The sequence below is a fragment of the Bombus terrestris genome, chromosome 10, assembly GCF_910591885.1.
Source record: "Bombus terrestris chromosome 10, iyBomTerr1.2, whole genome shotgun sequence".
NCBI lineage: Eukaryota > Metazoa > Arthropoda > Insecta > Hymenoptera > Apidae > Bombus > Bombus terrestris.
In genome coordinates this window covers 3,187,501-3,214,684 of record NC_063278.1, presented here as the reverse complement: position 1 = coordinate 3,214,684, position 27,184 = coordinate 3,187,501, and the positions used below count along the sequence as shown (strand labels likewise).

The 27,184-nt window shown below is 39.0% G+C and overlaps 1 protein-coding gene across 13 annotated transcripts in view; it reads left to right on the top strand.

Moving 5' to 3' along the window:
• Positions 1–27,184, top strand: part of LOC100647387 (arfGAP with SH3 domain, ANK repeat and PH domain-containing protein) — a 56,582-nt gene that overhangs the window by 8,586 nt on the left and 20,812 nt on the right. For 7 of the 13 annotated variants that reach the window (XM_012312777.3, XM_048409408.1, XM_012312779.3 and 4 more), the window contains exons 2-3: positions 4,737–4,789; positions 24,881–24,953. In XM_012312777.3, coding sequence (XP_012168167.1) covers positions 4,737–4,789; positions 24,881–24,953 — 126 coding nt within the window. Of the gene's footprint in view, positions 1–81; positions 580–4,736; positions 4,790–23,176; positions 23,599–24,880; positions 24,954–27,184 lie in introns of those variants that run through there. The other 6 variants (XM_012312781.3, XM_012312778.3, XM_003398401.4 and 3 more) reach the window with 4 other exon arrangements.

The following is a 27,184-nucleotide window of genomic DNA, read 5'->3' as shown; positions in this document are numbered from 1 at the left end:
GATCGCCAGGGAATTGCGTTTCAGCCGGGCGAAGAGGGAATGTTCATCGGTCGATTCGTGACTTTTTCTTGAAATTTACAGAGTTCGCGAGGTTCGCAGAGTAGCAACGGTGCATCGTCGACGTCTTTCGCGAGGAAAGTTAGCACGCGCGTACGGTTTCCCTTTTAGAAGCTTTACGACACGTTACGAGGCATTTTTAGGGCTGTTGCACGCTCCTAGCTACCAAGTCCTGCGTTTCTGGATCGCGCGATCTACGTACGCGGATCAATTTGCGATTCTCGTGGCTTATCAGCAACGAGATCAGAAAATTCTCTTTACATTTCTCGGAGAGACGATCGGGAACGTTCGCCGATCGTGTGACGTTCTGCCTGTCGGTTATGCGTTTCCAGATAGACGCGGGTATCTTACCAAATTGCGAACAACAAGCTTAGAGAGAGTTGGTTTTCCGCGTCTCTGCGAAGAAATCGCGGACGTCCAGTCTTCGAATAAAACTCTGTTCGTACGCGGGAAGAAATGCGTTGTAAAGTTTCTTCTTTATTGGACTGCGCGGGGAGGGGAATCGAGGACAAAGTTGTATTTGTAAGTGACCTGTTCTTCTTATTTAGGCTTTGTGCATGGAAATCTTCGTTATCAATGGTTGGCGATAGCATATACGTGTGTACGTAGTTGGAAAGTCACCTAGCCAATCGTGTACCTACGCTTCGTAAATTGCACAATCGTATTTCGATATTACACCGTTAGATCGCCATCGAGCAATTTATTTATAGCCATCGGTAGTTTCTGCTTCTCTCATCGTCCTCTTACATGTTCAAAATTAATGTAACGTACGATGGCTGGCAAAAGTAATGCAACCTACTTGCCATAGGAAATTTTGCTGTCCGCGTTATTTTCGAATTTCATTAGCACCGTGGCTAGACACAGCGCTAGTGTCGCGATTGTCTTGGTTGAAGAAACCAACTTGGAAATTTGCTGATGTAGAAATTACCAAATATTTATCGCGAACGTATGTTTGGTAAAAAAAAAAAAATGACTGTACAGCGCGTAATAATAATATTTTGTCAATGCCACCTAATGACAAAATCCGCAATCACTTAGTTGCCAATCCAATATTATTAATAGATAATTGATCGTTTAAATTTACTTTGACGATGTCTGAGAAATATATATATATACATAGCTGTAGTTGCATTAGAAGCATGTTAAATTGTATTTACATTTGCAAAAGTAAAAAAAAACCTAGCTAAAGATTTAACTGTTTTTTATTAATCTTTAATTTCACAATTAGACGAATGTTTCGTGTAAAATATGATGCGTTGTTTTCAATTACTCTGCTTAAATCGTTCGTTGGAAGATTGATAAACACATTTGCAGATAAATTAAAATATAAGTTTCTCAAACATCGAAGCCTCATGGCAGCTTCGACATAGATAATCCTGTATCGGTTAAAAGAGAAAAAAGACGCACATTGTGCAAGGTTTCTATTTCTTGGAAAGTTTAAATTGCAAATTCTATGATTCACTATACGCGAGTAGGCCGATACTCGTAAGCTAGCTATATTTAAACATTTTTTATTTATAGTCCGGCGTAGAACGTTCAAAAAAAGTCACGTTGTATATCGCTTGGATCTCAAGTCGGAATTTACATTTGCACTTTATTATTTTCGTAAGATACGAACGCGCGAAGTTCCATTTCCCAAAGCTGCCCACGCTTTTTTTTTTAAACGCATAAAAACGATAAATCTTTGAAGAACTAACTTTGTGTTTCTAAAAGTGACGTTTCTACATCTATGCGTTGATAAATGAAAATAATATTTCGATCTAAGATACGGTAAACATATTTTTCCTCTAAAATCTGTCGAAGAAGATATTTCGAAGAAATAAATGTGCTTTTATCGCATCGCTCGTTCTACGTTTTATCGCCTTATGCTTACGTAATATTCTGCAATTTGTTAGACTAACATTTTACAATATTTTTTAGCGTATTAACATTAGAAAAAAAAGTATACCGTATCTTACGTCGTTATGGATCATTTAACACGATTATAGAATATCTCCCGAATGCCTGATCGACGATAAACGAATGTAAATATCCTCGTTCAGCTTCTTTCCTGCTGTATCGAAGACACTCGTATATATTGTAGGTTCCTTGAAACCGATAAGATTGCCAACTCAGCTTTACGATTCTTTATCTTATCCAGTAAGCCGATACACCTATTTTAATATCCAACTTAATTAGTGTATAACAATGTGTATATATGTACATGCTTAACCTTTTGCACCCGAGGACTTTTTCGGTGGGCGTAGCAGCTACTCCGTATGATTTAGCGTATACGTGACGCGTGTCTTACAGCTAGCGTAAAATGATTTTATATAGAAATTAACTTGCGAGCAAAAATTATATTCTAATAATTTATCTATACTTACATCTTTGAAAATATGATTTTGTAATATTAATTTCTGTATTTTTTTTTTTATGGTAATTTATAAATCATTCACCAAGATGTATCCTTCAATATAATTGATCTAATTTTTCAACAGTTCAAAATCAAGTTCATCTTCGTTTCAGCTAATATCACTTCCGAAAACCAGTTTTTAAAGGTTTCTAAACTATAATACCTTTGCCATAATCGTCGAATCCAAAGTAAATTTGGAGACGTTGTCAGAATTATAGTTTCAGAGGCATATGGGATTAAATATTTCACCTCCATTTTAAAGTCTAACGCCTGACACTTGCTAACAAAGAACACAAAGAACAAAAGAACCAATTTACCTACCAATATTGCACTCGCATCAATTGCAGGTGTCGAAATCTAACATAAACAGGGACTGTCGCTTCTCGCTCGCCACTAGAGCTGCAGTACGGAACGCCGTGGTGACTGAGAGTCGCCTCTCGAGTGCAAAGGGTTAATTAAGTTCAAATATATTAGGCTAATAGTACTATTACGTTAATAGTACCTTTTTCACGCGATTGCTAAACGAAAAATTTTGTATCGCGAGAGCGAAGCGTAGAAGCTACTTGGTTTGGCAACTAAGTGATCGCGGATTTTGTCAATACCATCTAATGAGAAAACCCGCAACCATTTAGTTTCCAAGGCAATATTTGACTAACGTTTCGTTGGAAAACAAGGGCGCAACGCAGAGATACTTTTTCATAGCCACCGTAAATGGACCTAAGGCGTATCGGAAATACGCTCTCTCGGCGTCACGTAAAAACAGGAATTCAATTCCGTTGGCGGCTAACACGAACTCCAGTTAAAAATAAGCTTTCCAGCTAAAGCAAACCCGCGGAATGTTAATTCCCTGCTTTCGATCGGATCCTGCAATTAGCTCTAGCAGACCGGTGATTCCGTAAAACACCAACTCTGCACGCGTTCGATTACGAGCGTATTCTTACTTTAAAAGCGGCTCGAAGCTTGCGAGTATTAGATCGACTCGAAAGTTCTGTTTGTTTGGTAGTTTCGGTTTTCAAGGAAAGCAAATCGACCGTACCTTTATTCCTCGAGTTTATACGTATATTTTTATCTTGCCGATTTATTTATTTTCCATTCTGCGAGAGTCTCCCAGTTTTTGTCGTTGGAAGATTTCTATCGATCTCTCCGGTTTTTAAAAAAGAAGAAATCGATTCGTCGAGCGAAATTTTTGCCAAGCAATTTCCAGATTTTTTGCTAAATCGCCAAGTATTTCCATTTATATTTTGCTACTTCGTTGTCTATGCCATCGAGTCACAGATATTTGGCAATTTATTTCTTCTGTTTAATTTCTTTTGCAATTCTTCCATTTTTGCCGTTAGACTATTTCTATCGTTTTCCGCGTATCTGGTCCATAGAAAGAAAATCGCGGAAATTACGAGAATATATATGATTTTATCAAATATCTCGATACACTCGAGAGTTGGAAAATTTGTAACGCGATGCGACAGCAACGTCGTGTTTCTAATATTACATGCGTTGTCCGTGTTTTATGAACTTCCCTTCCGCGTTAAAAATAAATGTTTATTTTTTTTCAAAGGGTTCAGGAATATTTTCACCGCTATTTCCATAATTTACAACATCCCCCTTAGCCTATTCACGACAAGCCACCTACCCCATTTGTCTAACCTTTTACTTCGAAGCTCGTCGAACTGTTTCTTCCAACGAGTCGCTTCGAATTTCCAAATTGATCCAAAAACTTGCTTAAAAAAAAAAAAAAATGTATTTATATGTAATAAAAGAATCCATCTCTTAGCTATCTTTTGAGTAATTTTTTAACAATTGTTACTCGTCTAAAGTAACAAAATAGTACCGTTATTTATATTATATTCGTTCAATGGTAAAATACAGAATAAAATTGAAAACAGAACTTTCCAATTAATCTAATATACATATATATATAATTGAATAAACATTAACAAAATTATTAAGCAAAGAAGGACGAAGTAAGAAATTTTTGGGAAAGAAATTAAAATAACAAAAATCAGAATTAAAAAACAACTAAAATTTCAAGAAGAAAAGTATCCGGCAAAACCATCGCCTGCCACGTTTAACGTTTTTTTTTTTTTTTTTTTTTTTTGTATTCGTCAATCTTTACGCTTGTAACCGCGGCGAGAAGAGTTTTGTCCACCCGATAGGAATACGCTTCGTGTCGGTTCCGGACTCGACGAAGATCCGCGCGAGCGAGCGAGCGAACGATTTCGAGCGGAAACGCGGCTCGGACTTTCCACAAGATTTTCACTCGAGTGCGGCGTATCGATTGAAATAGTTGCAGGAAGCATGTTGCGTGTGCTTACCCTCAAAGACGGTAGAGGAATGCCGGTAAGCTAATTCCATCGACATGAATTCAAGCAGCATGCCACGTATTGGATTTTGCGTAACCGGTCGTTTACATGTTGCCGACACATTAACACGCTCCAGATAATTTTTTGATAATTGTTCAACCGGCTCGAGGGGTTCTTTGATACCGCGGATTCTTTCCTCGATCGTCTTCTTTTCCTCGATTTTATATTTACGCGCTGTCTATATATAACGATCGTTACGTATAAATATTTCGTTGATCGTCGTCGTCGTCGTCATCATCGTCGTCGTCGTCGTCGTCGTCGTCGTTGATCGTTGCCGTCGCATTACATCCTTCTTAAGGTACGTACAGTGTGCTGCGTGTAATCACGGACGAGGAAAAACACATTTTCCGCCTCCTTTCTTCGATATTTCCGGAGAAATCACCGATCGTGCCAACGTGGATACGCGGAGCGAAATTATTTTTGCAAAGGGTAGATTTAATTGCTGCCTCTCGTAATCGAGACGGAAGATAAAAGGACGATTTTTCAGCCAGACGATGCTTCGATTCGTACAGCCGCCAGAACGAAAAATATTGGTTTGGAGATTTCGGAATAGAATTATTATCACGACTAGCGTCGTGCACTCGTGTCCGGAGCCGATCGAGAGAACCTGAGGCCAATTCTAGCGAGGAAAGTTTACGATCGAGAGAAACCATCTATAGGAAATATCGTCGGACTTGAAAGAAAAGAATAAAATCCGCGCGAGGCCGGATATTCGAAAGGAAACTTTGGATAAGTTGATGGTCAGCGTACACACAGATTGATAAAAGTGAAAGAAGAAAGAAAAATCTACCAAATATCGGAAGGAAACGTAATAAAATTAACATTGAGTTTATATGTGTTTTACAGCCAAAGATAAAAATTCAGAAGAAAATTTTCATTCGTTGTAACTTGTTTTGTTTCACCTTATAACCCTGAAATTATACAGACAGTTTTGTCAATTTTCGTTTTAATGTTACGAACAAAATTTCACAATGGGCTTGAGTTTTTAATTATTTCACAATTAGACGATATCGTTGAAAAGTAAGACACGCTCTGAGATTCGAAAAATCGTATTCTTCGCGCACATCTCAGTTTCTCTGTCCAGAGAACAAGAGATTTCTCGGCTATCGGTAAAAAAAACAATTATTTGTTTGATATTTAACCCTGGCGTCCTCGTCGTTTCTTCCTCGCGTTAGTATCTCGTCGGGTAAACTGCTTCTTTCGAACTATTCTACTATTTTACTCACAGAAACCGTGGAATACGCAAAGAACACAAGAATTCAATTGGATGGTAAAGTTTCGGATGATAAAATATCTCATCGTTATATCGTTTGTTCGTCTAACTTTGTATAAATTCTTATATTATCCGATTAATCAATTTCTTATTTTGAATTAAATTTTGAATTAAATTTTTAAACCAATCGTGTTCGACCGGGCCTGGTAAAGTTAGCGTTAATAATATTATCGAAACATAACATCTATTTCGGGTGATAATAGAAGCGAGGAAGACAATAGAGTCAACCGAAAATACGAAAGTACCGGTATTTTATCGACACAAAATTGAGCGTACACGTTCGTATCTGGGGATGATACTACGCGAATAAATACGCATCGATATTTTGTTGCGCAGCATTTGACTTTAACGACAGCCTGTAATCGGCGTGGAACTCGATCAGTTTCCAAATAAAGAAAGACGATTTTGTCAGATTCTGCGGAGAACGGTCGGTAAATAGAAACAGAAAGAAGAGAAATAAACCTTTCGACGTGAGAATTAATCACTGCCACGCATATAAGGTATCGAAGAATATTCAAAGAAATTGTAAGAAAGTCCATCTACAAGTATCTCAACGCGTTCTCTTTGGAAAATGAGAAATCTGATTTTTGAGCATTTGCCAAATCTCCGTCGATAACTGAGAAGCTAACAGATTCGTAGATTTTTTGAATCGTCTGTATACGAAATCGTAACGGAAATTATATCGATTTGCAATCATCGCTTCCGATACCAATTCGCTACGATCAATTTCCGATATTAATTTTCCTCGGTGAAATCGGTTCTCGTCTCGAATTCATTCCAATCGAAATATAAAACGAAACATCTCGAGTGATACCGATTTCTGCGTCTCTCTTATTTGCAACTCGTATATTTACATCGTTCGAGATTAAAAATTCAATCTTGGAAATGTGCCAATTACGAATTATACGTATTGTATATATTGTGCGTTAGTAAATGATTAAATCGAACATAGTACACGCCTGGAAAATTCAAACATTGAAATTCAGCTCGTTCCGACCACCGCGATACATTCCAGCGGAAATAAGCATTTTAATGGAATCAGTGGCGCGGAAATTCTGCACCTGCTCTATCAGCGTTTATTACGCGAAGAAATTTCGCGTTACGTGATTTTTTTACACTTCCATTGCAAACGATGATTTTGAATACGATTTGTCGATGCGAACGCGATTAAATTAAATTTACGTCTCGATGAAAACGTGCGTGATGAGAGATATTTATTACTCCGGTCTTTTTTTAGTTTCCTTTTTTCCTTTCTTCTTCTTTTTCTTTCATTTTATTACAATAAACTAAAACTATTTCGTTAACCATATATATTAGTCGCGATATCAATACGTTTAATTTTAACATCTTCTCACAGGAAGTTGTATAATTTAATCCGTAAATTAAATGATTATATCACACTAATAAATCTCCGTTAAACAAGCTTTCGGTATCGATTTATTTTTCTTTGGTTTCGCTCTAGTTCTACGATATGCGTACGAAATTTGCTGTTCTAACAGAAAGTAAACTCAAAATATATACGTTAACACCTCTGATGTTATCTAAGATACGCGTACGAATTTGTTAGAAAATCTAATTTGTAAATAACAAAACAGACGTATAATAGTCGAACGTGCTAATATGAAACTCGATATCAGACGTCGTGGATTTACCAGCGGTTTGAAAAAATATTCCATCGACGTTTTACTGCTTCCCTGTCTATTCCCTGTAACGCGATATCTTGTTTCCCCGTACGAGCAGAAATTTCAATTTGGAATTTTCGAAACGTCCAATGTGCTTCGTTATTCGCAATTCAGCGTATATACGCATCTCGTACGAATTTTCGTAAATCGAAAAATTCACGGAATATCGTTGTACGATTTGTTCCATTCACTCTGATTAAAATCTCTGCAAACAGTCGACTCAATGTTGGAAATTCAAAGCGCGCTTCGCTGGTCCAACGAAGTATCGAAGCAATTGCGCGTGCGACGTTGTAACCAAATACGCAAAGTGGTGGCAAAAAGAAAGTTTAAACTTGCGTTTATACGGGTTGCCAGGCGTAACTGGGACAAGCAACAACTTGAAAACAGTGAGAGATAAAAACGAATTTCGTTAGAGAAAATTATTCGCCTCGGTGGCTGATAACTTTGTTTTGGAAAGTGGCCAAACGAAGATTTTTATCGGTCGAACGTAGACAGTCGTACGCCACTTGCTCGTCAACGAAAAATATTCACGCCGGTGCTCGTGACAAATTCTTTAATTCTGCGATAACTTTTCTTTTTTTTTTTTTTTCTTCCTTTTCGAAGAACGCACAAACAAACTGGGTTTTTAATTCGACGAATCGTGAACAGACGAATACTGTTTGTTTCTTTTACGAAAATTTGCACTTGGGGGCGCCAACTTTACACGCACACAGACACACACGCGCGCGCACGCGCGCGCGCGATTATATCCGTAAAGAAACGCGGAGCGTTTCATACGACAAGGAGCGATTGTGCTCGTAAACCGGATGCTATGAATGGAAAAATAAATATCCTCTACGGCTTACGCTACGATATATTAAGATATCTTCTTGCCCAGCGTATTTTCCTTCGCGCGCTTTGATACGTCTCGTTGAAAGAGGTCGAGCGTGTCCGCCATAGTCGAAGCATCGCGGTTACCTCCATCAACGTTTGCAAATCGGTCCAGGTAAACGACTCGGATACGAACGACCTACCAAGGTCGCGCGGCCAGGAATTCCTTTCGTTCTTAGTTGCCTCACCTGGTTGTCGCAAGAGAGAGAAACAGAGAATAGAAGCGAGTAAGAGAAGAGAGGAAGGAGAGAGGTCGCGAAGCTGGTTTAGTGGTCTAAAGTGTGCTCGATTCTCTCTGGTCCCTCTACGGTCCTCCAGTGACTCATCTGCTTTTTCGTGTCAACATTTATTGCATGCTTGTTACGAGCCTACCGACCTGCATCTCGCTTTAATTAACTGCTTTCAGATTCGTTTCACGATTCATGGCACGTTTTCTCATGGATAGGATAGTTATTTTTTTTTTTCTTCTTTTTCTGTTTTTCCTTTTTCCTATTTATTTTTTTTTCTCTTTTTTTTTTGTTACATAATTGTGGTTAGATGTTTGACAAAATTAACCTGTTAGGGATCGAAGCAGTGAAATAACGCGTAAAACAAGAGCTTTATCGTCGCATATTGATTTTTAGAAATCAATTTAGTCGCGTCGTAATATTCCATTATACGTACAGCCGGTTATGAAATATTATATTTGTATATACATTTATTTATTTATTTATTTATCGTTCCAATAGAACCAAATGAATCAGACATAATTCGATAAAAAGTAATATAAAATTAAAGCTGTTGTGCATCTAGTATTTCATTATAAGGCGAAAGCAATTTTTTGAACATCCTAATATATCTTTTATTTATTATAATCTTTGCCTCAGGATGACTCACTATGGTTTCCGGCTTACATCGTATTTGCTATTTATCACTAATTTACGTACCGATATTCTACGGTGTAGAAACGAATTCTTCGCGATTTTTTTTCGTAAGAATGGGAAGAACTTATTCGTACGTTTAATCATACGAAATGTTACATACGCTTGTAGAACTTTGCGTGTAAATAGCATGCGAGACAATGAGATCTGTGGAACGCCGTTGTGTGCAAATATCAAATACGAGTGGCTGCAGATTCGCATGGCCGACGGAAATATCCGCGGAGAGAAAAGCCTATTTTCCTTAACAACCGCTCGCGGTTCTTACGAGTGAAGAGCAAGCTGAAAAAGCTTGTCTGGTTGCTCGCGGCCAGCCTCGTTGAATGAAACACCTTTCTGCGGTTGAATCTCGCTCTCCTGTTCGTGTGGCCCATTACAACCGGAATGGAAGTTGCCGATGACGCGATTTAATTGCGATTTATTTCTATGGAAACGATCGATTTTTCTAACGTTATTTATTTATTTATTTATTATTTCTTTCTTTTCTTCTTTCGTTTTTAGATGTATCGATATCTTGAAAATTTGATATCCATGTCTCTTCAAAATGTGTTAGAACAATAGAATATGTCGAAAAAGTTTGATTGTAAAAATCCTAAGACACAAAAAGACTTATAGCTTAAAACTCTCGGTGTTGTGGTATGTGTATTTTACGAGACCCAGGTCGAATTACACTGCCATATTCTAAGATTCGCCTGACAAAGTGTAACGGTAGAACGTTCCAAATGTGTTTACATTTGTAAAGGCCGGAAACCAGGCTATTGAAGTTACGAAAAATAATATATTTCTATAACGTGCTATAAACGATACATTGAAGAGAATAGCATGTTTTTCTTTATCCAGTTTTTCTTTATGGGATAATTAAGCACCAGGTAGCAAGTGCCCTTACCGACTGAAACGCACGACAGGACAAGTTTAGAGATAATTTATCATACAAATATAAATCATGTAGCTGAACATAGGGATGATGCTTACTTGGCATACTCTGTTATGTTCACAATTATACGTTATATCATATTATATTATATGTAATATACAGGGTGTCCTACCTAACTTTGCTCACCCTCATCCAGTTACCTGCTTTTGACATGCGTACTCGTCGTCGCTTATTCATTGCCACACATATTAGGTACACGCTTCTCAAAGTTTTCAAAGAGATCGCAACAGCTAGACTGCTCAATTACTCTGCAACAGTTTTAAGGTTTTATCCCGTAAGAGGAAAATAAGAGAGGATTGTATAATAGAAATATATTTCAGTAAGTTTAAATATAAGTACAATGTGTATGCTAGATACGCATGGTGGCAGCATTATTTTACGAAAGAGCTTTAAATCCATGGGTCTGTTATGGGTGTTTATACAATTACAAAAACTAGCCTCTCTGTAACCCACTGTATTATTTGTACAAAGCTATGCCATGTTCCTAGAAAGGCTATGGAGTCGAGGGGGCCTTAAAATTCATTGCGCTAAACGATATTCAATGGCTTTGAGGATTAAGAAAACTAAACATTGGGAAAGATCTGGAGTTTTCTTTGAAGTGGCACCCAATTCAACAAGTATAATTAGACGTTTCGGACAAAAATGAGACGGCATCGACAATGTCATTTATTGCGCTTTTATCTAATTTTGCCATCACCTTAAGAGGTCTTGAGGGGATTAAAACGACAATAAAAATTTTAAATTTTAAAAGTGTTTTATTACATGCCCTTGTAGCATATTCGGGTGTTTTCGGAAAGGATTCGTGTGTTTACGTTATTCCTTTTGCATTACACCGCAGGGACGTTTTTCATAACGCTGACCACGCTGATACATTCATTGCTAGGAGATTCGAGGTGGTAGTCTTTCCTAACGTGTTCAGAACAGTCAGTCAGTTCCGAGTGGAGTTTCTGTTAGATGCTCCGTTGTCATCGCTTCGTCGAACTTTAAAATTTATACGTGGATAGTGAGTGCCGCGAGAGACACGAGTTTCCAGTGTTTTTTGAAAACGTACGAAGTGTAAAATGAGAAACGATCGTATACGAAGAAGCTTTATCTGCGGTCGTACGCAAAATTTGGATGAAACGTTTTCCTACGGATACGAGTGCACCAGTAAAAGACTTTCATTGGCTGAGAACAACGCGAAAACCCGTTTCATCGGTTTATCCCTACCGTTGTTATGGCACAGCGAAAACGTAAGTGAGGTCAGTTCTGGACATAGGCCATGTTTATCAATTTCCCTGTGCCGGTAGCCAGCTTCGTCGCTTTTCATAAGTTTCCAATTAGAGAGCGACGATGTGGCTTTTCGAGACGAAACGCGATTTCTGCATCGTCGCTATACGATTGCACGTCGATTGCCTCATTGCGTCTAATCTGTTTCGCGATAGAATTTATCTTCCTTGCTTCGTGTTTCTTGTACAATTTTTATTTTACACTTTAACATCAAAAACTACCGCGTCAGTCAAAATGACTGGTTTTTTATTTTAAAATTTCTACTTCGTGTTACATTTTCCCCCCGCAATTACGTGATAACTTTGACAGAAATGACTAAAGGAATAAATATAATGAACTTTATTTTTATTCCTTTTTATTTATTCAGAATCAAAATAATTTTCTATCGCGGTTACTTACTTCAATGCCAGACAACATGATTGATACTCGCCAAAGCTTAGAAGGGTTCTACAATCTGTTTACCGAACCCGAATTATCAACTTTCCTCGTTTTGTCCTCGTCCAACCCGGAATTACACAGGTTAAAGTATACTTGAAATTATACGTTTATACATTTATATGCAATTATACATTTTTAAACTCGATCTTCTCGAAAACGAAGCGTCGTATGAAAAAGTTTCATTCCATGTTTCCTTTTTTACTTTTTCATAAGAAATCGCGTCGTATCCGCCTGTACGTGTTATTTGCCTGCATTCTGTTTACGCGAAATAAACCCACGACGGTTCGCAAAGCCTCGGATAATCGAGATTTTGTACGTACGTACGTATCGAAGCAAATACTTGCGAGTTTCCCGCAAGTATTGCTGGAAGCCTGGCTTCAGAAGCTACGAAACAGCCAATCGACGATAGATTTTCGTAAAGAGATGGCGTATCGCTATGGCGACGAGCCACAAAAAAGTATACATATAGGTGCACGGATCGAATTACAAATTCGCGTTTCAACGTGCAACAGATCGTTCGACGAGGCCAGGCACGCGAGATAAGTTTGTCCAACGCGAAGGGATCGCGTTCGTTCGATGTCCTGCTCATGGACGACGAAACTCAAGACTGGAGTAAACACAGAGAACGACGCGGCTCAGTTTCGCTAGTGAAATAACGCGTTTAACACGCTAAACGCACGTGCTATTGTCGTGTGTCTCGCGCGGCTGGGAAATCCGTATGTACGCGAGCAATCGCGACGTTTTAGTTGCTGCGCGCGTGCAACTAAAATTAGAAAACGTAATCGCGTTTGTCAGCCGTGTTTTAACGGGTGGGAGACGCCACAAAAAGAGAAACGCGCGCTATGGAAACGCCACGGTATTTAGTCGGCGATAAGAAGTTTTAATCCATTCATACCGCAACCTGGTTCAACGAAATCTGCTCTCTTTAATCTGCTTAAACGCTTAACTCGTCGAGGATGAATCGTCGTTAAACGAACTATCGTACGTTTCTCCGCTTGTTCCCAATCTTTTGTTTTTTATTTCCTCCCCTTCGCTTCTTAACGTTACTTCAACCCTGTTTTATGTCGTTACATACGTACAATGTCGGATATTATTGAATAAACGATGGTTTAAATAGTTGCTTAGAGAGAAAGAGAGAATGAGACGTTTGCTGTTTAACGCTAACCTTACCAGGTTCCGTCAAACGACTGGTTTCAAGATTTCGTTGTGAGAATTTGTATAGAGTTAAACGAAAAAAAGAAATAACGATGAACGTACGATTTTTAATTAATTTTTGTAACCGGTCATTCGACCGGACCTGGTGAAGCTGGTGTAAAGAGTTCAAACAGAAAACGAAAGTAAATTACTTGTTACTCGGACAAGTCTATATACGCTGTGTTAAAATAACGAAATTAATCTAATTAATTAATCGAAATTAATTATTTACAAATATAACATTCCCATCAAGAGAGATTGCCGTGAATTACAATTTATAATTTCTAATGACGTTTCGTATCCACGATGAAGCGAGTAGGTTTAAGGAAAGTAACTATGCTAGTTTCACGGACAAAGTGAAACAGACGAGACGAGACCAGAAACTGTCTATATATAATCATTCGTCGTCCTATTAAATCCGAACGAGGAATAACGTTTCGTTCGTAAATAGAACAGAAGCAACGATCAAGTTATTTTTGGCATCGTTCAAACGACTTTCGTCCAAAGGTAGAAAATTTTCCCATACCAGCAAACGTGTACTTTTAATTTTTCCAGATATCTGCAAATTGGCGATCTTTCTCTTACATAATTCGCCATTCTATGAAATCTACGACTCAACGTACGCACACGTATCTCGATAAAAGTTCCCCATAACAAACGTTCAAATACCTTCGCGCGTCACTGTGCGTTTAATATTTAATTTCGTACGATGTTTCATACGCGCATCGGATACGGAAGCTGGCGGTAGAGTCATCGAGTTTCTGTCATTCTGTCTTCTGTTTTATTCAATTTGTTCAGCGACTCTGGCTCGCTTACTGTACGCGTCGTATGAACAATAGGAACGTTCATCGATCCGAACGTTTCCATTCCAACTTTCCAATTATACCTCGAGTGACGTCTTCGTTCGGCAAACAGCCGCTCTCCAAGATAACGCGCGACCAAAGGAAAGTCCGTCGATTTAATTCTCAGCGTATCGACAAGTCCGTTAAGTCTCGGCCGAACAAATTCCATTATTATCGACCGAGTTTTGCTACCGGCCAGGTGTTAATGCTACAAATTTCCTGCCACTATCCGAGTCGGCTCTCTTTTCGCTTTCCAGTCTTTACGCCAGGCATTTCGGACTTTGGCAGACTTTCGTACGACGTAATCACCGAGATACCCTACAACTATGTTTCGTAACCGTCCATTGATAGAGTTGTTGACAATAGCAATGAATGGAGATGATTTCTCTGATGGACGCTAATTGTAAATAAAATGTCTCAGGCTACTTATTTTCAATTTTTTTTTTTAATATTTAAATCGAACATTCGTTAACCGTCAGTTGTTAAAAAACAAAGTTTCCACACTCTTTCTTACGTTAAAATGTGTAATGTGGTTTAATTCGCTACACACAACGAAAAAATTTGAAGAAATTCGATGTAAGATTCCTCGATTTTATTATTATTATTATTAACGATAATAATAATAATGCGAAGATTATTCGCGACTATTTCTTTACATTCAGTGGCTTATTAAATTCCGTTCGATATTTTAATTTCTTCACGGAGGCTGATCATCTTCCGTTGGAATGATCGATGCGAGGATATCCTTGTGATTATCTTCGACATTGTGTTCCTTTTCTTTATTCGTTGCACACAGAACGCTCTATGATCATGTCGCTGATTGATAGTTCCAAGTTGCAGATGTCACGTTTAACAGCAGCACCATTTTCCAATACCTACATATATATTTGTGCCGGTTCAGTATGTCCTGATTTTATCGACGGTTATTACGGCTTCGCTCAACTTGCGATTCAATTCTTCGTTTCTCTTCGAATCATAGAAGACATAGATCGATTTATGAACCGACGTTGCATTACGTAAATTTACGTCCCAGGTTCGCTAGCATATCGCTTCGATACGTTTTAAGACGTCAAGCCACTGATGTTGCGTACGGAAAGCTAATTCGGTTCTTTCGTCGCAGTTTTTGCTATTGTTGGATCAGTCAGTTCGTTTCCAAAGATATTCTCGCGCCAATGTAAGCACGAAAATCTGTCCGTCGGAAGTTTTTTCGATCTTGTAAAACGGTAATAGAGTGATACTAACGCAACAAAATTCTCGTTCCTTCTCAACCGGTTAACCGCGTTCGACGTGTACACGCGTAAATCGAAAAGAATATTTCGGTGCGGTTGATGCATAACATCGGTTCGTTCCGATTTTTAAAGAATTTAACGAAACGATAAATTTCGCTCGGTACCTCTCCATCGGGCAAATTGTTTTCAAACGCATCACGCTGAAAAATGTTATGAGAAGTTTCTTTAAATACTCTCGTGAATTTTTAATAAAATATTACATCCGCGATACGCCGCTCGGAAAGCTCGTTCGAATTTTTAACTCTTTGCTCGACGTAAAGAATCACATTGAAAAGTTTCTCGCCGACAAACCCCAGAGGTTCCGGAAGAACGGAATATTTCAGTCGCGTGAAAGACCGAAAAACCCTTTGAATCTATTCGATGGCTGCAAAAATACACGACGATTCAGGCTACTTGATCGTCGATAGGACCCCAGAGTGTCGATCACAAAGCTCGTAAGAGACTTTGAGAACTAAATTCCGCGGTTAACTGGTGAAACACCTACGTCTGTACGTCGTCCTGATACGAATCACACGCGGCATGTTTCTGTCCATGCCGCGGCTTTCCACCAACAAGACGCTGCAAGACGCGTACGTTCATCGTACGTCGCGCACCTAATTTCTCTGGCGCGTGCAATCGTTTCGCGTAGAGCCGTTGATAGCGCGTTTGCAACGCTAAGTGCACGTACGAGGGACCGCGTGCGCGGCGATAATTAAACGTTGCACGTGTTCCCTCGTAACGCTGAATTGAATAACCGGCGACACGAGGTACGACGATAAATATCAGATAGCTTTGGATAAAGTCGACGCACAATGGCGAGAAGGAACGCGCGTATTTCACGAGTAACGAGCAAACCTCCCCCCTCTTACCCTTCCCTTCTGTTTTTTCCCTACCTTTCGAGCTATACCAGTCGATCGCACCAGCGACAAGATACACACCGGCCACCACGTATCGTCGAGCACGTTACGCTGACACGACACTTTGCTCGGCGATTGTTCCTCGCGGAATTCGCGTTTTCCCTGTTTCTCATCGGCGACGAGTCCTCTTGATCCCCGTCGCCTAAACTAGATGTGCCAACCGATGTCGACGCCGACGCGACGTCAGCAAGGAAGGTTCCATCTTGCCCCTTCTATTCGGCAGGATCGACGACATTCGCGTACAGTTGCATCGACGCATATATGGACGCATTTATATATACGATAACGTTAATTTTTAGGGTAAATCTGACGATCGATTCTGGATAATTCAGTTTATTTTGGGAATAATTAAATTGAATATATATAAATATAAATAATAATGTAAATTCTTGGGGTAAATCAGACGATCGTTTCTGGAAAATTCAGTTTATTTTGGGAATAATTAAATTCAATATATATACAATAACATACATTCTTAGGGTAAATCAGATGATCAATTCTGGAAAATTCAGTTTATTTTGGGAATAATTAAATTAAATATATATAAGTATATATAATAATGTAAATTCTTAGGGTAAATCTGATGATCGATTCTGGAAAATTCAGTTTATTTTGGGAATAATTAAATTAAATATGTATAAATATAAATAATAACATAAATTCTTAGGATAAATCAGACGATCAATTTTGGAAAATTCAGTTTATTTTGGGAATAATTAAATTAAATATATATAAGTATATATAATAATATAAATTCTTGGGGTAAATCAGACAATCGGTTCTGGAAAATTCAGTTTATTTTGGCAATAATTAAATTAAATACAATAACAGTTAATAACAAATTTACTACAAATTTTACCTGGGAAATTGATAATCGATCTTCCAAGTTCTAAATTACCGTTCTTCTCTCGTGATCTAATCTATTCAGCAAAATGACACTGTAATAAAACAAGGCAAAATTAAAAATATCAGTTGGCGGATAGTTTGAATTCTATAGAATTTACATATACATATATATAGACGATGTTAGCTGGCGATTTTCTTTTTAAACATCGCATTTTTCTTCTTTACTTCCCTTAGTTTCCACGTTTGTCTTACGTCGTTCCCAACAAGGGATCAATTTTCTTGGAAAACTTTGCGAACAAACTCGGGAGAGAACGTCTTTCCTTAGCCTCTGCTATTATTTTTTAACTCGAACCGGTACAGATGGTTCGGAATTGTTACAGTTGCTCCAGACGTAGTTTCAGAGCGTTCGTCGCGAGATTTCGTGATCGATCGGTGACAATAATCTTGACGATGAACGACGACGATAACGTCGGGCCGCGCATGGCTCCAGTCTCTGTCCTTAACACGAACCTTATCAGGCCCGGTCGAACGACCGGTTTCAAAATTTAATTAAAATTGTACATTCGTCGTTTTTCTTTCCTTCTTCTAACTTTATGTACAATCTTATATTACCTGATTAACCGGTTTGTTAATTTTCATTGATAGAGAAATTTACATAAAGTTAGACGAACGAGAGGAATAACGACGAATGTACAATTTCGAATTCAATTTTGGAACCGGTCGTTTGACCGGGCTTGCAAGCGTAACTCTGGCTGGCAAGCACTTTTGAAACGTTACAGAAACACGAAATGTCCCAATTTCGTATCTTTTTTGTTTGCCACGAAGACTCGAGAAAATTGTACAAAGCGGCGGAAAATATTTCGAACATTGATTTACGATATGATCGATCGTGTACGGATAGAAGAAGATTGGACAAAAGACTAGAATTTTTGCATATAGCCGAGATTAACTTTACGTTAACCTTAACAAGTAGAATGTAAACTTGGAAGGGTCTATAGTAGTACATTTTGGTCAAGGTTGAATTGGCTGCAAAGTATGGTTCCAGAATCCCTATCGATCGTTTTAAAGCACAGGTTGCAGATATTTCATCGGGAAGCGACGTAACATCGAACGCAAAAAGCGCGTTCAAAGTGTTTACAAATTTGCAACTTACGAGAGAGCGTAATTTAAAAACAGCTTCTCTCAAAGTATGTTAAACGTTTTTTAAACTTTTCTAGTCCGTGGGATCCATTCAATTTACTATTTTTCTATCACCAACTGTACGTCCAAACGATGTATAGTGTTTAACCGGTTAGCTGCTCTCGACGAGTATACTCGTCGCGAAGAAATTACGATATTTCGTGTTGCGACGAGCCCTGTCGGTAATAAAATTAAGAAATAAAACGATCGTTTCGTTACAATTTAATTCTATGTTATAAGAGCCACGCATACTCCGTCTTCAACGAGTATACTCGTCGTCGCTTACTTTTTGTCACGCGTTTTAAGTACAAGCTTTTCAAAGTTTTCAAACAGGTCGCAACAGCTAACTGCTTAAATAGCTGAGTATGGTAAAACTGAGAATAAAAGGTTTCCCACTACAACGAACGTTATTGTATCTCTTCCGCTAATTATATCCAAGTTGCCCGTAAATACAATCTCCTCGCGTTTCGTACTAAAAGTTTCGAGAAAAGGTTGATTTCATATTTTACATTTATCAGACAGTTGATGCTCAAAGCCCCAAACACTCCTCTTATCAAACACATCTTCTTATCGTCACGCGATAATTAAGAAATTTTACGACTGTACTGGCGAATTAATTTACTGTTTAACATGGTGCCATCGGTCGGTTAACGATCGACGCGTCGTTCACGGCTTTTGTCGCACCACCAACCAATTAAAATAGGTAATTGAAGGCTTAAACGCGGCTTTCTTGCGTTAATTAATGTCAGCCAGGAAGTCGTTGAATTAATTAATATCATTGTTTCCCCTCTGGAACGCGTGACTATTTCGGTTATAACGGGCAAGTCGATGTAACGTGGAGCAACTCGAACAACAGATATTCCTTCGGATGTATCCACGTTTTGGTGCCTCCAATGCGTTATTTGTATCGAAAGTAAACGATTTACCGTCCGCTAAGATTATTCGTCGCAAGAAAATGACACGAATACAGAGATAAGTGTATTTGGAATTGCCTTTAATTGAAAAACAAAAATAGGTTGATATTAGAAATTTAGAAATTATAAATGAAACATTTACAAGGCGCGATTCACAAAGTTTAGCAATTCTAAGTAACTTGTAGCTTCTCGCTTTCTGATTGCTCACTCATCGTGTCATTTTGTAAAGTCAGGTCAAATACCGAAATTGGATCAATTTTGAGACGTTCACGCGTAGAATGTTTCGCATGCAAAATTGCAAAACGTTTTCTACGATTGGATGGAATATAGGCTGAATAATAAGAACGTCGTTTCAATTCCTTCACATTTTTTCCTCTCGTTTAATAATAATAACAAGCGCGTCAAATTTATCTGCACGCTGTAAAATATATCTTCGTCGGAAAATGCGGCAATTTGCAATTTCCAATGCCAACTGTCCATCGAATTTTATTCGCTATTTATCATCCGATAAATTCCCAAGCGAAACAGTTTGATTCTTCGGCCAAAACAGATTAATGGAAACTAACCGAATCGAATTATAATCCAATTTTCAATAGGAAGAATAGTTCGCAGTTGGAGAACTGTTAATTAGACGAATACTATTACTAAATTTTGACACGATTCTCCTATGTTCTCGAATAAATCAAAGTCCCTTCCTCTGTCGTAGTTATAACGCGGCATGAAACGTTCTAATCCAAGTTAAACAGCTGCCTGCAATTTCTATTTGAAAAAAATCACATCTCACGATGTCACTGGTTAAACAGAGAGATAGACAAGCTCGTATACAGAAACGAGATTTCAATTTCAGATACTCCACCGAGCGAAGCGTTCGCCTCTGAGATTCATCGCGTTCTCATACATTCGCATATAAAATCGAGGGTTTAATTGCCATCTTCTTCTCTTCCTTTTTTTTTTTCTTTCTTTCTTTTTTCGCTCTTTTTTTCATTCGAAGCTTCTCTCGTACGCTGTTATCATCGGGATCGATAAGGATTGCACGAGCGCGCGCCTCTACCGTAGCGATGGAATCGAGTTCAATATGTATACACTAGAACGCCTTTTATTTATTCTTGATGAAAATTCTTTCCAAGGTTTTGGGTTTCAGGGTCAATTAATGAGAGAACGAGCTGTGAAAAAATACCGGCTCGATTGGATAAGGGAAAAGTCCACTAACGAACACAATTCTTTTGTAGAACGAACAATGTTCTTTAAACGGGATGATTCTTCAGCGATGGGAATCAAAATTACACGTTGTTTTTAGCTTTTGTTGATCAAGAAAAAAGAATTTGTTTCTTGTAGGAAAATTTTCAAGATTAGAAAAGTAATTTTACCATTTCTTTTTTCGTGTGTCGAAAAGAAAGAAAAAGGAAAGAAAGTAACAGAATATAAAAGATGTTCCCTGTATAAATCTACGACCTTTTTCATATAATCCGACATGTTTTTCGACATAATCGATAACTTGGAAGATGATCGAGTTTTTCGTGCATTTACGTAAGTAGAGTTTAGCGTTTGGGGCTCCAGGAGCGCGCTCCCCTCTTACTCGAACGAGCTCGTACTTTGCACAGATTCTTCTTTTACCAACTGGAACCATCCTAGGAAGGTGATTGATAGCGAAAGAAACGTCGAATAAAATTTTCATCGAGAGTATACAAGAGCCAGTCTAATATAAAGACGTGTGTGTGCTTCTTTCACCGTCGAATTAGAATCGCAAGCAGAAATATTGCTCGTCCAATCGTAAGATAACAGCAATTCGAGCACGTACCTTTAGATGATACCTCGACTCGAATATGGCGGACGAAATAAAATTCGCGAAATTGGAACGAAGAAGTATTTTATAATCGCTCGTGTTAAACGCACGCGCAAAGGAGGATGCCGAAAAATTGTCATTTTTCCACCTGCTTACGAACGAAAAATTCTTGCCCTCTAGCAACGTCTCTCGACGAACATTTTTTTATTAGCATTTATCTGAAATGCTATAGCACGTGGCTATCTGTCTGTCTGTTAGGCAACCTAGTCGTCTTTTTCGTTATCTGAGATACCGATCGTGGCCTGAAATCCGATGACTTTTATCGACGACGTGTCGAAAGTTTGAAGAATAATAATATCGTCGGATGGTAAGTTCGACAACCACGCCATGGCACTTTTCAAATCCGTGAATATAAGAAACACGCCTACAGGAGCTCTGGTACGCTATACTTTCGAAAACGCGGTTTGTGGCGATTGATTCAGCCGTAGAAATCGATGCGTTCTCGGCGAGTGTTGTCCGAAGCGATGCGCGGTTACCGCTTAAGCGTGATCGTTTCGACGACAAGGAAGAGCGTGGATTCGAAAGAGACGAGAAACCGCGCGAGAAAGCGTCCAGGCAGATCTCGCAGACAAATTACAGGCGAGAAAAGCGAACGATAAGCGCGAGACGAAAAAAGTTTCGCGATCGACGACGATCGCCACGATCGGACGATAAAGTAGGTTTTAACCGTTTGAGTCCTAGGGGTCTTTGAAAAACAGGGTTGAAAAATCACGAACAGCGCGATAGCGCTTGTCTTAATCCGTTGCAAAGAGAAACAAGCGGCGCAATAGCATTCGCCATATTTGTTATTTTATAAAATACATCTATATTATTATATACGCGTACTATTAGTTTATAAATATTTCAAGTTTTATTCAATAAAAATTATTGAAAAGATAACAATGAAATACAAAATACCGGCAGTCGTCCGTGTAGCGTTCAAACGTACTGCGATTTTTCGACACAAAATCTAAACAGCGCGATCGCGTTGCTTGGGACTCAAACAAGCGGTTAAAGAACGCGATGAAAATCTGTAATTACCACCGGATCGAGATCAGTGTCGGATTCGAGTTTAGAGCCGCGTTCTTCGAATCCTACAGCATCGACAGGCAGAAAATGAAAAACAAAGTAGGATTCGTATCGAATTCACCGACCTTCGTTCGCCAAAGCTAAATTGCTTGTACGCGTACGCGTACGTATTTGAGTTTTCCGTGTTGGAAGAGTGGCGAGCGCCGCTGTATTCGCAACTTGCTTCGTCGCATCGCCGACTATCTTTCTTTGCCCTTTCCACGGTTCTGCTTGTTCGCGTTCGGGTTTATTGAAAATGGTGAAAGCGCGGCGCGAAACGTAAAAATCGTTCGATAAGAAGCGCGTGGAACGAAGATAGGCGAATCTTCTGCTCGACGGAGCGTGAGCCGATAAAATGTATCGTTGCCTCGCTCCGCGCGCACGGCAATTCCTTTTTCTCGTCGTCGTTGCTTTTCCTCCTGGCGGCGCGTCGGCCTTTCGCGGCGTCCTCGATGCTGCGTACTCGACCTCGGCAATATCCTCGCCAGCTGCTTACAAGCACCGCCAGAGGATCCCCGTGCAATTTCCTGATCGAACCGGCGGAACTGTTTGTTGCCTGCCGGGCAAATTTTTATTCCCATCCTCCGTGTTACTGTACGTGAAATCAGACTCGCGCACGTAGCTCCGTGTGTATTTTGCAAGTTACTCGGCGCTGTGGGCTGCGCAGTCTCAGTCGGCGACGGTGTTCGCATGGAATTTCTGATCGCTCGAGTCCATTGGACATACGTCCACTCCGTCTTTGTACGTATCGTACAAAAAGGCGGAAAAGGCGACGGAAATAATTCACAGTTTTGATAAAATCGTTTGATATATGAAAAATACATCTGGTTGCGTTTGTATCAGAGCACGAGATGTACAGACGGAAAACGTCGGTATAATACGCAACAGCTACCTTTCCCATGGAATCTCGTGCCGAACCGGATTGTAAATATTGAATTTCGCTGTTCTTCGTATTTCAGAGCAAATTCATATTTTATGATATACGTTTCAACGTACACGATAAATATTCTTTCTCTTTACTATCCTTTCTATCTTTATGATTTCTTTGCTTCGTTTGCCTTTACCTTTCCCTCTTTATATCTACTGTATATAATACGTGTATATATGTAAACATATGGTGCAATAAGTATTAGCGATTTAGTCGTATACGTGCATACAGAATTACACGTAGAAGCGGGCACGGCGTGATTCCTCGTGGGAAAGTAAGAAAATAGAATAAAACTTTTTCGTTTTCGAAACGGACAAGGAAACTCGTTGAAAAATATTGTTCGAGCGCGAAGTCGAAGCAGCACAGAGCCCAAGAGGATTGGCATAAGGAGCTCGGCTATGCCATTATTACAGTGTACAAAGAAGGTATTTCATTAAGAGAAATCGCGAGAAAATTGGGTATTTCGTACAATGGAGAGCACTTGACGATGAAGCGTTTTCGAGCGATCGTTCGCACAGGTCATCGCAGCGTTCGACCGAAATAAAACGAACGATTCGCAATACTGCAAATTAAGAGCCGGAAACTGAAACAGAAGTCAATAACGATAAGACGTCAGATAATTTGGTATCGGTTGACTGCAGTAAAAAAAAAAAAAAAGAGAAAAAGAAAGAGCTCGTGCCGTTATTCGTTCTCAATGGCGCAATGATAATGCGCATAGAAATCACATTTGCAGATAAAATTTTCGAAAACGTAAAGATGAATTTTATTCGAGAGTAACGAAGATTAATTCGGCCGAGATTCTGTTCGCTTAGAAATCGCGCGTTTATAACGTGCGAATGAGCGTTAGCTAAAATCAGACATCCAAAATAACGGTTCTTTTAAACGTTTCTCGCGCAAGATCCATCGACCGAAACATAATCTTTTATTTAAATCGAAGCTACTTGTCGATAGATCGGATACACGAATAAATAAAAATGAAACGATTAAAAAAGTACTAGTATTTCATTGTTCCGAGTAATAACCATCATCGCGAATGATTCAGATTTTCTTCGACTACGTCAATAATCATTGTCGATGGTTCGATTTTTATTTTTGTCGCCGACAAGCATTATCGATAGCGAAAAATTGTACGATTAATTGTCTTACACGTTGTCGACGAACGTGTACTAATTATCGGTAATGTTGTTATCTACATACGATCTACGTTATCGTGTATACGCGTGTAATTAAGATAAAGCAGATACTTACGAACGAAATATCATCCGACGATACTGCATCTTTTTTCGCCAGTGATCGATGACACAAATTCGTTTAAATGCATTCCGTTACAGTTGTAGCAAAAATTCTCTCTTGCCGCGCGTCTCTAAATAGAAAACACACGCGCTAAATCCGGCATCAAAATTGAAATCGAATTCGGCTCTCCCGTTGCGTTTGCCGCGAGTCAAACATAAATCACTTGGTGTTACGTGGTCGTACTTGAGCGGTTTAAAAGATTCAAGGTCAACGGTGTTGGTCTCAATTAATCGACTTTTAATGTAACACGTCGACACAATGGAAACAAACAGTGTATAACCCTGTTTCCATTGTTCGATGATTATAAAGGAGAAGCGCGTGTCTCCTTTCACTCGACCGTACGATCCACATCGCGCAATAAGAAGAATCACGAGTCGAACGGAGTTTACCTAATTTTTTACGTAATTGTTGCAGACGCTGGACTTCGACAGAGATGGTCTGACGAAGCTGAAGAAAGCGATCAAAGCCATCCATAACTCTGGAAACGGTGAGTGTCACGATTGTTTGGAAATTTGGAAATTCAACAAACACTGTTGCAATAAATGTTTTATTTATTTATTTATTTGGCTCAAATGTTCCGACTCGCTCGTTATCGCGAATATAGATAAAATACATATACCCGGAAGAAACGAAGCTACCTTTTTTCTCGAATGAAAATCCTCGAATTAAATTCGCTCGGATTTAGCTCGTCGAAGGTTGGTAGATTTTTGCATAACGTTGGCCAATTAACGTGCGTAAGTGACGCGAAGAAACGAACGAGGTAAAACGTATACGTAAATGTATAAAATACGCGGATGTAGTTATTAATTATTTACGTCTACAGTTCGTTTAGAAACGCGTTATAAATCGATAGCTGTAGCGTTGAAACGAAAGGAGATATGGAAATCGACGTAGAACAAGCGCAGGCTTGCATTTGTCACGTTAAATACGATACAGCTTGACGCGACTCGGAAACAGAATAATTATATACAAATACGTATTCTCTTAGCCGAGGATCTCGTGATTTCAACGTATTCTGTAACTGAGGCGAACAATCTGCGTTTGATATAGCAGCTGGCTACCAAACGTAATTATAAACTTATTAACACGAATATTGTACATTCAGAAACATACAACGATAATGAACACTGTCACGAATTTAATATCCTGTCGCCGAGAATATCGTTGTCGAATGAAATTCGTTGTCGAAGCTTAGTTCGTTGAAATTAATAGAATTTTAATAAGAGAGGTAGAGAACATGGAGAGAAAAATTGTTGGGAAATTTTAGAAGCGGACAAAAGTATTCGTGCTTCGAATTCTTCACTCCGATTTTTTCTCTTCTTTTTCTTTTCTTTTTTTATTTTTTTATTTTTTTTTAATTTCACTCGAAACTATAACCTGACCTGGTTGGCGAAATTACCTTCGACGCAGCGACGAAGACGTTTTAATTAATACTCGAATACAGGGATACGCTAACAATTAGAGATCGCTGTTCCTTGACAAATCTAATTACACAATTATATTCGATAGATGGCGCGATCTCGTTGCTCGTGGAAAAAAATTCAAGCGAAACTTCTCGCTTAAAAAAAGTTGCCCGAGCTTTAGGTAAAATTTGCATAATGTATACTCTCGTGCACGCCTCCTTAATTAATTCGATCTGCGATTAATTGCACAGCTGCGAAGAAATCGTCGAGATCTCGAGAATTATGCTAATGTCGTACGTTGCAGAAAGAAAGAGGAACACGGGTTACGAAATTTGGATAGTCGCAGATTAGAATCGCGTATTAACGCGCAAGAAGAAGATGCAGTTTACCGATAACGAACGTATGTTTCGTGACAGATTCGCGTTAGAGTAACAAGTTCCAATCTCTTTTCTTCTTTTTCTTTTCTATTTTTCTTTTTCTTTTTTTTTTTTCTCGGTGTTGTTGGTCTCGTGCGTTTCGTGCATTTGGTGCGTTTGCTTGCACAATTAAGCTGAAAAACCGATCGTTGCGTCTGCAACGATAATTATACCGCCGGCTGTTTACGCGGCTATAGCAACGTTGCGATGAAAATATGAAAATATATGCGATACACCGCGCAGTATGAAAATATGAAAAGCAAACTCGTCTAGGATCTTCGAATCGAAACCGCTGAAAACGATACGCCCAATGTTCTTCGTTGAAAACATTATCCGAAGAAATCGAAGAGATAAGTTTTCCAAACGTTGGATATCGACGAATAAAAATCTCACACAGCAAAATCAACGTCCAAGTAGTTAACGGTAGATCAACTTTCTTATTAACGTTGTATTAATACTTTACCGACCGATAGTCGTAATCGGTTTTCTGTCGCCGACGCTTACCGACCGATAGCTTATTAATCGGCTTTTTGTCGCTGACAATTTTTCTCATTATTTGAACAGTAATTTGTTATTTAGTACTAAGGTACTTTGCTCGGTTGCGTCAGTTGCGTTGCTTTGTAAACTCCCACAGTTTTATACCGATTTGAAAAACTTATCGTTCGCGATGAACGAAAAGAATGGTATCGGAGAGTCTAAACCGAAACAGAGCCAGCGCCAAGGAGAATCTGCGCCCGAACTACCGATCGGACGTGCGTACGCAGTTGATCCGCTAGCGGTCGGTAAAGTGTTAACATAATAAAAAAAGTTGCGGTAGTAAAGAAACAACGACGCGGATAACGAGCGAGCAAAGGGTGGAATGTTTCGATAATCCGACTTTGCGTAGCAGAGGTTTTTAC